The sequence below is a fragment of the Patagioenas fasciata genome, chromosome 1 (genome assembly GCF_037038585.1).
Source record: "Patagioenas fasciata isolate bPatFas1 chromosome 1, bPatFas1.hap1, whole genome shotgun sequence".
Lineage (NCBI taxonomy): Eukaryota > Metazoa > Chordata > Aves > Columbiformes > Columbidae > Patagioenas > Patagioenas fasciata.
The window spans coordinates 152925039-152937713 of record NC_092520.1 but is presented as its reverse complement, the minus strand read 5'-3'; the positions used below and the strand labels follow the sequence as shown (position 1 = coordinate 152937713).

General features: G+C 42.0%; 1 protein-coding gene across 5 annotated transcripts in view; it reads left to right on the top strand.

Annotated features, from left to right (window-relative positions):
- The window catches only part of TBXAS1 (thromboxane A synthase 1), a 250975-nt gene extending 238878 nt beyond the window's left edge, over nt 1-12097 (top strand). For all 5 annotated transcript variants that reach the window (XM_065852977.2, XM_071798152.1, XM_065852991.2 and 2 more), the window contains 4 exons: nt 2115-2203; nt 4639-4776; nt 7551-7713; nt 8405-12097. In XM_065852977.2, coding sequence (XP_065709049.2) covers nt 2115-2203; nt 4639-4776; nt 7551-7713; nt 8405-8479 — 465 coding nt within the window. In that variant the 3' untranslated portion in view covers nt 8480-12097. The remainder of the gene's footprint in view (nt 1-2114; nt 2204-4638; nt 4777-7550; nt 7714-8404) is intronic.
- The last annotated feature ends 578 nt before the right edge of the window (nt 12098-12675 follow it).

The following is a 12675-nucleotide window of genomic DNA, read 5'->3' as shown; positions in this document are numbered from 1 at the left end:
AAAGCTCCCATAATTTAGTGTTATATTATTTGTTGTTGTATGGTTTGATTTAGTGGCTACTTATTATATCAGGTTACCATATAATTATCTTAATTATTGACTCCAGAAGTAAGCAGAGGGATTATGAGAGAGACAGGAAGGGCCAGTGGAAAGAGCATGGCTCAAAGAATCGAACACATCACAACATGCTCATGGCTCCACCACTCATTTACTCTGAGCCCGAACTCTTCCCTCAGCCAGCCTGGCCGTGAAATCAGAAGGGATTGCAGAGACAGGACTCAAACGCTGACCCAGGATTCAAAGAGATGCGGGAGAGCAGTATAAAAAGGGCAGAAGGAAGTTCTGAAGAAGAGATGTAAAATTAGCAGGAAAAGAAGAAAAAATTAATACACACCACAGCATGTATTTGCATCAAGGTGTGGAGCACCTGTGTGGTCATGGACAAGGGTGGTTTTGCCTTGAAGGCCTGAAATTTGAGTCTGATCACAGCTGATTTCTAGCCTCTGCTACTTATTCCCCCTGCAAAATCAGGTAGCCCTTGCATTCCTTTCTGCAAAACAAGGATGGTAACAGTCATCTTTCCATCTTTGGTTTCAGCCATTCAAATTATTGGAGCACAGCTCCTCACACAGCCTTCAGCAATGGTTTTCATGACTTTGCTGACATTTGTGGCTTTTACTTTCCTAGCCCTTTGTCTGATAACCATCGACCGAAGCCAAAGATTTGAGTTAGTAGGCACTACTGCAATATAAAAGCAACATTGAAAGGCTGTCAGTGCAGGCTATGCTTCCTCTATTGATAATATTTGACATATACTGACAAAATACTTCATCTATTGACAAACTGAGTTGCATCTTCTTCCCTAAGAGAGGAGCAGACACACTGGTTCTGCTCAGCCTGTGTAAATTTCTTTCTCTGGTTTTGCTTTTCTTTCCTGAACCAAAATATGGGGACAATAGAATGTATCTGTTTCCTTCCTAGAAAAGATCAGTTAATGTGAAATAGTGCATGGTGGCTTAGTGCTGAATAAGTGGGATACCCTAATCCAGCAAGGTATCCTTGTTCTATTGTACGCCTTTTCTGCATACCATCTGGAGTTGTTCTCTGCTTAGTATTTTCAGTATGTACCATATGTTTTTGCATGAAAATTCAATAAAATATGCATTATACATGAAAAGTGCTGTAGTAAATAAAGGAAGGATGGAATCCAGTCCCCTTTGTGAATGACAGGGGCCCCAAATCTTCATAAAAGGTTTAGTCTAGTCTGACGTCTGTGCTTTTCTCCAATTTACTCCGTGTCAGTCTTCAGGAGAAGCTCTAATTTGAAACAAAACTCTGCTTTCCTGATGAGGTTATTAGATGTACTTTGGCTGCCCTCTGCTGAGAGCACTCAATAAGACAGCGAAAATGTCCTTTTTTCCAGGGAAGGTAGCAGAGGGACAAATTGTCTGTTCGTCCATGTACTGAGTCCTGTCAGGGCTGCTGGTAGTTGATTGCAGTTTTGTGTCTCTTGCTGTCTGTTTGCTGCCTGTCAGAGGGCAAAGTCTTCTGAGCTACAGCCCTGTTTGGCTTTTAGTGCCCACCACCTGTTATCAAGGGCTGGCTGGTTCTGTAAACTTATGAAAATGTGGGCTCAGGCATTGCTCACCACGTAATATTAAGCAGCATTACAAAAGGGATGGCCACAGGAGCAAACAGGCTTCTCTCCCCAGGTCCCATTGCAATCCTCCTGGGTGGGATTTGACCTCGTCTTTGGGAAGAAACAAGGGTCCTGTGCAGATTTTCATGCATGTATAAAACAATAGCTCTGTTGTAGCTATTCATGTTCTCTGTAATACCCGGCTTTTAATACTTCCCAGCAGGTTGATTTATTATTATATCTTCAGCTGGGCTGCACACCAAAGTGTTTTGATCATGAAAGGAATGCTATACACACATTTAATTACTGCCCACATTTTCGTATAATTTTATCATTTACTGTTTTAGATGAGACATCGAGTTCTTCTACAGGAAAAATGCTCAGTAAAAAATAGATGATTTAAAAGCTAATCTGAGATGAGCTTGGCACTTAAATGTGAGAAAATGTAATTGTTCCTTTCTTCCTGCCTTTTCAGATGGTCCCTGATTACCAAAATGTACAAGAACTCTCTTATCTGGACATGGTGATTGCAGAGACATTGCGCATATACCCACCTGCATTCAGGTATCTTTTTTTTTCCCCTTCTGATTCTACAGGGTAGATCCCTAGCTGCATAAAATGGAAATCTGCTCTTGGAAGACCAATGTGCCCTTGGTCTCTGTGCCAACATCAATATTGCTTGTGCATTTGAAAGATATGATGTGGCCTGTTGAAGGAAAACTGCATAATACTGGTAGTTCTAAAGCAGTTTTTTACAGCAGATTGGCCAAGATTTCTTCCTCACTGTTCTTCACATCCCCCAAGGTTGGAGGATAGAGCCATTTTGCAGCAAGACTGGCCTTAGAAAGCCAGGTGTTGCTGCTTCTGTATGCCTTGGGCTTTGGTGATATGGAGCAAGGACCTACCCCAGCCCATTGGCTGGTGTATGAGTTACCCTGTTGGCCATCAAGGCCCTGATGTGGGGAAGGGCTGCACATTCAGAATGATTTATTTTACGTATATGTTGAAATTGGACCCGTACTGTTTTGCACTTAGTGCTGTGTTATACTAATATAGCAAAGATAATGGCTGCATCCCTTAAATTTGGAAAGTTTTGCCCCAAGTCACACAAGACTGATTTTACTAAGTTGTATTGATGAACTGAAAAGAAGGGGGGAAATTGAAAAGCTATTTGATTGTCAAATTTTCAAGTTATCACCAGCATAAATGCAAATATTAAGAATGGAACTTTTGAAGGGGTCAACTGGTTGCACTGCTTGTGAAGCCAGGGGAAAATTTCAGATTACTGGAAAGGAGCCAAAGCTGAGGTTGCAGTGAGAGCCTTTGAAAAATGCACCTCACGACTGCAAGCACCTTGAAAAAGCTTAAAATCATATTCTCTTTTACATGTTCACAAAGACCAGAAGTCAAGATGTTTGCATGGACATCTGCAGGGTTGTTCAGAGCGTGAATGTCAAAGCTACTTGCTCCTGGATGAGATGACTGGGCTTGACTATCTTATACATGGTATACAAGTGGAAATTCTTTTGCCAGTTAGAACATCAGATATCTTTGAGTTTCAGCTGAGACACTGGGAAACAATCAATGTTTGTCAGATGGGAAACAGAATTAAAATGGAGCAAAGTTGTTCTGAAGTTCAGGTTGGCGTTGTTGTTTTTTATTGATCTGGCTTTTACTCTGATTGATGTGGAATGGATAGGACAGCCCAGTGCCTCAGAAAGATGCTAATTGCCTATGACAAGGATAATGCTGAGTTAGGGGAAAATTCAGTAACAGCCAAACTTGTTATAAAATGAGTTGTTTTATTTAAAAAAAACAAAACAACAACAACAAAAAACTTGCTAGCCAGAGAACTTTCTTTCCCAGAACTCACATTTCCACTATCACCAAATTCATGTAAAGAGGAGAAGAATGACTTGTCAATGTGTTTTTTTAGCACGTCACTGTTTTGTTCCAGGTTTGGAGCTTCTGTTATTTATTTGCCTAGGAGAAAGAGAGAGATGGGTGACAGTGAGGAAAGAATGTGTTCCTGTAATGATATCAGGCTGACAGCCCTGGAGCTGAAATCTTTGTTCAACTTCTTAGGTGCAGCGCAGGGAGCAGCAAAAGGAGCTCCTACATGTTGTCTCGCCCCTGTTCTCCACACTGGTGATAGGGAAGAGATCTCAGGCTGAAATAGCACAGCACCCACCTGGCTCTGGGCTGGTTTGGGGTCTGTAGTGACTGCCCAAGCACCAAAAGGTCTAGATCAGGGTCTACCAGCCCACATGCACACCCACACACCATTTTTAACAAGGTTCACAGATCCAAGCTCAGCTTTGGCAGGCGGCTTTTCTCAGCCTTCTTGTCATGATGAAGTTCCTAAGGACAGTCCTATTCTGTCACCACAGGGTGGGAGGAAACTGGAGAGTTTTGTTGCTAATGTTGTGCCTGTCTTTGATGAGTGTATATGAACGGCAGTTTTCCAAGGCTTGTGAATTGGTGGTATTTTTGCAGCAGCAGCAGCAGACTTAGCCCTAATATTAAAACCATCCCTCGCTACGTTTCAGGTGCTGTCTCAGTGTGAGGGAGCTTCTCAAATAAACAAACTCAAAACTATATTTGATATAATTTTTCCTCAAAGCAAACCAGCATACGGTTTCTGTCTGTTATTAGAGATGACTGACACATTCTGCCTGCAGTTTTCATAAAAGATTAGTCCAAGACAAACATTAGCAATAAATTGTGGTTTAATTTTGGAATTGTAAGCAGTCAGAAATGCTTTGCTGTGAAAAGGGCAAAAGTAAGCCAGCTGGGTTGGAGCTGTGTACTTCTAGGTGAAGATGAGTAACATGAGAAGACACTCACATCAGCAATGGTTGCTGTATTTATCTTCTGCGAAAATGTAACTCCCAAAATTGTGAGGTCAATCCAGCTAAAGAGATCGACTTTTATGGTTCCCTTCTGCTGCGTTTTTGCCTTTATTAATCATCTGGGATATGTGACACTTACTGTTGCAGGTTCACGCGGGAAGCAGCTAAAGACTGCGTAGTGCTGGGACAGCATATTCCAGCTGGGGCTGTCATTGAAACTGCAGTTGGACATCTCCACCACAACCCTGAGCTCTGGCCAGAGCCTGAGAAGTTTATTCCTGAGAGGTATGTGGAGCAGTGCTTTCCATTCTTAGGTCGAAGTCCTTATTTGGGCCTGTTTAGATCACAGCCCTGCCTTAAATGCTGTTTCATGCATTAGGGTGGGCACAGGACTCCAGTCTGTCCAGTAGAGACACCAGATCCTGCTGCTCCTTCACAGACACAGTCACCCGCTCTTCACCCAAAGCAGTATTTCCACCAAGAGGAGCACAGTATGATTTAGATCATGAAATATGTAATTTCTACCAAACTAGGCAAGTAGTGATAATGGTGCATCCCACAGAAGGTGCAAAGACTGGTCAAGGTTGAAATGTGGCACAGCTTTTCAGATCTGTTTTCAAATCAGATGCTGCAAATAGTGTGATGTCTGGATGCAGAAATTCTGAAGTGAGATAACTGGAGCTACCCAGGAAACTCATCCAGATCCTGGCTGATTTAGAGCAGACTTTTCACCTGAGATGTTTTAATGGCATGGGTACACTGAATGGGGAACCTATCCCATCTCCCAAGGGAATATGCTCTCTGCCCATAAGTTAGGATCCTGGGATCTTAGCTCTGCTTGGCAAGATGTATTTTCACATGGAGCATTCATTCTCTTTTCAACTGTGGGGGGCACTGTCAAGTTGTGTTTGTGTATCCTGCCCTATCTTACAGATGCTGAGCTGAGCTTACAGGGAGAGTTTCAGCTGAGGCAGTGCTCTGTGGAAGCACAACTGAGTTTTGTTGGCAGCTATATTTTAAGCTACCACTGCATTGAAAAGTCTACTAAGAGAAAAAGTGCATGCTCCATAAACACTTGGGTGTGATGCAGGCAGCCCAAAACCATCTTTGCCAGCAGGACAACGTGTATAGTGTAGGTGGGTTTGCCCAGTGCTCCTTATGGAGCAAATCTTGGCAGATGCTCTATCAGGCCATGAAGAAGAGTAATGCCAGGGTTAGAGAGGCCCAGAGTTTTTGTTGGGAAGGAATGTTAGCAATAACTGGAAGTCAGGGCATGGAGGGGGGAATGTTTAGCAACGCTTATCTAGAAATGCTGTCTTAATTGTTTATTCACCACTTTAACAGTAGTATGAAAGCACATTACAGGATAGTGGGGGCTGCAGTCCCCTTGAATCACAGAGTGCTGTTTTTTATGAATCTGAGATGAATTCCCTTTTGAAATTTTCCTGAGGAATAAAGCATAATTACTAACACTCTCCCCACCTTGTATCAGTTGGTAATGTTAGTAAGAATTACAAAATAAGAGCTTAACAAAAAAATAAATTCATGCAGCTACAGCCTTTTTCCCCCTTCTATTTCATTTTGAAATCTGCCTCAGGAATAATACAAGGAAGACTTTAAATTTACCAGAATTATATATGGGGGTGAGCAAGGCAAGAATTGCATGGGATATGCAACAGTGCTCAGTACATGAGTTAATGTTCTTTTAGCCTCAAATTACAGGCTTCTATAGTACGCCCTGCAGTAGTATCCCAATTTCATTTAGGATGTCTAAGCCTGGGGATGGTGGTAGGAGAAATACACAATGTTGTTTTTTTTTCAGACTTCAAAATAGCCTGTATTACCTCTCACCTCTGTTTACTCTGCATGAGTTCTCTGGGCCTTAGGAGTCTGAAGTTCTTGCAAAATGTATCCAAACGGATGAGAGATTTTCATGGATGACCCTATACATCAAGGACAAAACCTTTATTCACATACAGAACTAGAAAAGTAGTTTTGTACTACCAGAGCAGCTGTGAAGACCTTATGACCTGGGAGGACTATGTAGATTTCCATGGTAATGGCGCTGCTGTGAAGGTTTCCTTATTTTAAGGAACCATTTGGATCAGTGACTCAGCACAGGCCAGGGTGAGCCTCACCTTGCTGATTATGCATTGGCCCTAATTACTTGTAATTAATTGGCCCTAATAAGTTGTAGTGACTCATGCTCTGTACTCTTGTCTGTTTAATACACATCTATCTTTGCAGATGATGGCAAGGAGATTTTACTTTTCTTTTTTCTTTTGTATGGTTGTTCAAATAGGAATTTTGTTTGTTTCCTTGTGAGAAAAAAAAAAGCCTCATTTCTAGCTGGTTGATCAAGTATTTTAAAGCTAGTTAGTTGATGCAGATCTGCATACAGATTGCCACATTCATCTGTCTCTCCAATTGGAATGAGTTACTTCAGCTCTCAGAACAGAAATCTCTGCAGTTTCAGTGTTTCCCAACTGGGAACCTGCTCACTTTGGGCTAAGAACAGAAAGACTGGCTGTCCTGAATTTTAACAGTTCTCTTCCACAGCCTGTCTAATCCCATGAGATTTCGGCTCCCCTCTTAAACTTCCAAGAGAAATTCCCGTTGTTCCGCTTCTGTGGTGCAAGGCAGGGAATCTCTTCTGCCAATTCTGGTTAGTTCACACTGCAGCCCATTAGTTTTCTCTGAGCTGTAATCCCTCCCTCATTCATCCAAATGTCTACACAGCTAGCACGTCTGTACCTGAACTTATCATTCTTCTGAGCATGGTCTTTGAACAAAGGCAATTCATTAAAGACAGGTTGGAAGTAATACTAATGTCTGCCTCTCCTCTCCTGGAATCACTAGCTGATGAAGGCTGATGGCCATAAGTTAATTATCTGTTTACTTAAGGCCATCAGCCCCATCAGGACATAATCTGTCAGTAGTCCCTTTGACCTGTTCATGAAGACCAATTGAAATAACCACCTTTTGAGATCTAAATGAGAAACATTGAATCGGGAGCAAAAAGCATTTCTTGAACCAGTTTTCATCTCTGCACCTTCTAGGTTTACAGAGAAGGCGAAGAAGGAACGACATCCCTTTGCATACCTGCCCTTTGGGGGAGGACCCCGTGGCTGCATTGGCATGAAGATGGGTTTGCTGGAAACAAAGATGACTCTGCTGAGGATTTTGCAGAAGTTTCAATTTAAGACCTGCCCAGAGACGGAGGTTTGTACATGCAGATGCTTGAAGGCCACACTTGTTAACTTCATTGAGTTGACGTTGTGTCCTAGACAGGACAGCTTTGTGACTTTTTCTTCATTTGAGAGAATTGCTAGGGCCACTTCCAAAATAAGGAGCAATAAGAGGCCTGGACTACATGTTTTCATCAAAATGTGATATAACTTCTATGATTTTTTTTTTTCCAACAAAGCAAAAAGTTACAGACCCCTTTCTGGAGAGCAGTGTAGCAACACCTCAGTCAAAATATTTCAATTTATACATGGTAAGAATGGGTGTACAACTTACATGGTATCTCAGTGTGCCTATCAGGGTGTACAGGGTGTACAGGGTGTTTCAAAATGATGAACCCAATTTGAAATCGCTATATTTCTGAAATTGGATCCATCTTTTTGAAACACCCTGTATATTGCACCTGGCACTTATTAGGCAGCTCTAGAGTTTACAGAGATAATTTCTTCCTGTTCAGATCTACAATATACCTGGGCAGGCACTGCGTCAGCCTCTGGCTGTAAATTCTATTTAATATTATACTACCACAGCTGACTGTAAAACAAGTACTTTACAGCTTCCACAGTAAACCTGGTGTGAATTGGTCCCCAGCAAAAACGTCTGTCTGTACGTGGGGGTAGTATACACACATAAACAAATACATATAACTGCTCTTTTTTTCTTTCAGATTCCTTTGCAGCTGAAATCAAAAGCCACACTTGGACCAAAAAATGGAGTCTACATTATGCTAGAATCTCGCTAAAAGAAAAATGTACATCCTGAAACCTCCTGAGATAGGACCCCTTCTTCAATGACTCACTTGGTATAATATTTTTCAAAACCCCAAAGACAGGTAGGAGCCTAAGTCCCACTGATGGTAAGCAGGTGCTGCCTCACCTCCTGTGGGTGATCCTCCAGTCACTTCTTAAAATGAGATGTGGGCTCTGCAGTCATTTGGTGGTTTTGACATTGCTGTGAATAATATTTGTAAAGAAGCGTCCCGCTTTCATTTGCTTTTCTACATTGCATTTGCTTACACTCATCTTTGAGAATGCTTTTTCATGTTTATGTTCAATGAATGGAGCAGATGTTAAGCGTACACTAAATTTACAGTAGATTTTGATTACAATTCATTGTCTTATTCATCCTTCTCATGCTTCTAAGTCCCTACTCTAGAAAAAGCCCAGGAGGCACCACAGCTACAGCAGAAGACCTGTGATCCAGTATTAGTATGTTGGGTTTTATCCTGAACTCTGCTAAAAATCAAAGCAGAGACTCCTGCACAATGCTTAATCTATCCCAGTGTCTTTCTCAAAGTAGAAGGAGCTGCACCTTCTTCAGGCTTTTGAAGTGATTTGAAATATGCTCAGATTAACAATTTGCACTTGGCACATTGCATTGACTTGATTGAAGAGGAATGAAGAGTTCCCCTGTTTACTAGCTAAGTTCCAGTAGCTAAGACCAAAGAAATGAGGTGGCATCTGTTTTGCTGGTTACTGAACTGTTTTGGAAAGGTGGAGGAAAAGAAGATATACAAATTCAATGAAAGCAGGAGGACTGGAGGAAATTTAAGGGTATTCAGAAAGTGTTGTTACAACATCTGCTTCACCGCTCTGAGGCCTTTCCTTTCCAAGCATTGCAGCTGACACCATCCTTGTTTGGCTCGTTGACTCACAGTTCAGAGCACTGCGTGCAATAAAGCCAATGGCAATGTCCAGAATCATCAGCCCCAGCAGCTCTCTTGATTCCTTGTGTGTCCCCAGAGCAGGTCGTGTCCCAGGTGCCTCACTCTGCTCAGGAGGGAACTTGTCTGGTTGCCCACTGCAGCAGCACCATGGGTCCATTCAAGCTGTATGGCTGCGTACATCCATCTTCACAGCCAAAACAGCAGTATGCTCCCATGCTTCACATTCCCTCCATGCTCTTTCCTACTGCTCTACAAAGCCCTTCAATCACCACACAGCTAGTGGACCATCGCACAACAGTGACTGACCTAAAAAAAGAACCAACCAACACATTTCCTTCAGTGGGCACCACAAACTGGTTTGCTGTACAACAAAACCGTGAGAGGAGATAGTCTCAGGGTCCTTTGATTTTTTTTTTTTTTATATATAAATCACAAAAAAATCTTATGGCATCATAAGAATAAGGAAGCACCTTTCAGTTCTTTGCAAATGTGGTGTGCTGACATACTCTGTTTGAGGTTTCCTTAGGTACAGCATTTCTTTTGGTGACATTATGCACAGAGAAGTATCATGGCAGGAGGAGGAAGACACTGACTGCTCAGCATCACTGCAAGGATTGCTGGAAGGAGCCATCTGCTCACTGATCCCCAGCTAGTTCCCTAGTTTCTCTCCAGCAAGCACCTTTTGCTGCTTTCTTCCCACATCCTTACTGAACGCTGATCAAATTATTGTATCTTGCTCCTGGAAGGTTTTGTCTCTTTCATGGGATTTTTTTTAACAGAGCTGAACAGGTAGTAGTAGTGAAGTACTGACCTGGTAGGCTTGGAATTGTTCCTGTTTCCTTGGAGCATCTCTGGCACGCTACTAAGTGCCCTGTTACAGACACACATTATATGAATTACTGATGGAGTGATTGTTATTTGAAAAGCAATATACTGTATATACCTTAATTTCTACATTTTATTCATCATTTTTCCTTCATGAACATAGCATGCCGGCAGCTGATTTACTGTAGAGCTTATGTATAAACTAGCAAAAAGTTAGATGTGCCTTACCTAAAAATGTTCTACCTACCTGAACAAGCAGGAAGCTCATTCCAGTCTGAAGTCAGCTGTCAAAGGCTTGTTTGTTTTTTCAATTTTTTAAAAATCTTTTTCTTCTTTAAACGACTTAGCAGGACATTGCGTGCTTCATTTTTGAACAAATGCTCCAAGCCTAAATCAAGCTTATGTCTTTCTTCAATACATTTTTGTATTGACTGTTCATCTGAATGTGTTTGTATCCTCAATATTTGTCTGAGTGCCACTAAAGTGTAGAACAGTTGAACAACTCATATTTTTGTGCCTGAACAGAGCACTATCATCTTGAATCCTGCTGACTCCACTGGAAAAAAAGCCAAACAGTACTGCACTGGCTGCAACTGTTCATCACATTTTACAGGCCTGGAAATTGCACCAAGAGTCTTTCCCAGCCACTGTAGAGTTGAACAGACAGTATGTGCAAGTAAGCACACTTGATTCTGAGCTAAGTTTCTCTCAACTGTCCTGCAAATTTTTCTGGTTAGGAAGCATTACGTACTTTCACCTGTCAGTTTGCAGTGGTGTGGAATAGAAGAAATATTTTTGCAAGTGTGGGCCAAGCCAGATTCCTGGAAGCACATCATCCTGTGTTCTACAGGCAGGCCTAGAGAGACAGCTAGAGAATTAGGAAAGACAGAGAAAATGCTGCCAGCTTTCCAGTACTAAAGGAAGAGCCCCAAGCCATTTCTTCCTTTTAAACAACAGCTGCTGATACAGTCACCAGACAGCGCACATTTTACCAGGATATTTAACAACGCTGGGCCTCACCCTGTCTGCGTGGCCTCAGCAACATACCTAAAGAGTGAGGTGTATTGAGGGACCCGTGCTGCTCTAGCCCCCTGGAAGGACACATTTGCAAAAAATGAGACACAGGACTGACAGCAGCTCTGCAAACCGAAACTGGTAATATCCTATTAATCACAGCGTGTCTGTGCACCCATATAACATGGTTTCAAATTGATCCTGAACAGAGTTGACTCTAGTATTCCTTTAAAAAAAAACTTGCAACATGAAAGCGTAACTTAATCTTTAAGTAACAGTGACTGTTAGCATTTATGGTACAGCATGCTTCACTCAACAGTAGTTGATACTAGGGAGGAACAAGGAAGCTGATTTTAAATAATTTCTCTCCTCAGAAACAGTAAGCGTGTTGCATTGCTGAGCTGCAGGTTTGTTTAAAACCAGGCATGTCTGTTTTACAAGAGGGTCTCAGTTCTTCTCTGACAGCTGATACAAAGCAAATGATGCTTGGTAAAGGAAAGCTTCTATTAAAAACATCTTCTGGGACTTTGCAATGATTACAGAAAGCTGTCAGTATAAAGTGGTGTTTTTAAATGAGAGTGCTGAGACAGAAAACCTTTACAGTTTTGTACTTTATAAATAGCATTCCTGGAAAATCAGGGCTGGGTTTTAAAAATGGTTCTGCTTGCACGATTGTAAATTTGATCTGTTCTTACCTGGCAATAAATTGCAGATTTTCCTCTGTGTGTGATACTTTCTGAAATGACCACCTTCTTATTTCCCTTTGTTAAATCATCTTTCCATCTTGAATCAGCTTCACCTAATATCAGACACTTCTGTGCATTCACAGTAATAAATATGCTAAAAGAATTAAAAGCTGATTTACAGACCTTTATTTCATTGCTTGGTTCACACTGGCCCCGCTGTCTTTCTTCCAGCTGTGAAAACTCAGATTAGTGTCTAAGCTGTTCGCTCCCTGCACTGCTGGGTGCTATGGCTGCTTTCAAGGAGAGAGCAGGATTCCCTCAATCGCTAGGGTTTTTGCAAGTAGAGATGAAGCCATGACTGAGCCTGAACCAAAAAGTGCAAGAGAGCTCTTCAGGCCCATGAAGCCCATCCCCTGCTAGAACAAGTAAGCACCAGTAAACCTGGCAATACAAAACTGCCACCCACCCTCCCAGGTTTTGTGCTGGAAGAAGTATTCCAAGTAAAACAGCATTTCTGCAGTTCCCTTTGGCTCAAATGCAAAAAAGCAAAGCAAAGGTGGAATTCTTCTCCAAGCCAAGCAGCACTGAGTACAGGACCATGGCTGGTACATGCCATCCACACAAGTTCCTCTTATCCACCACCTCTACTTTGCCAGGCTGCAGGTATCCGACCTGGGCAGTGTACTGCCAGTCCTTCGCTGCCACCACTTACAGAAAGGATTTTGACACACACATCTGATAAAATCG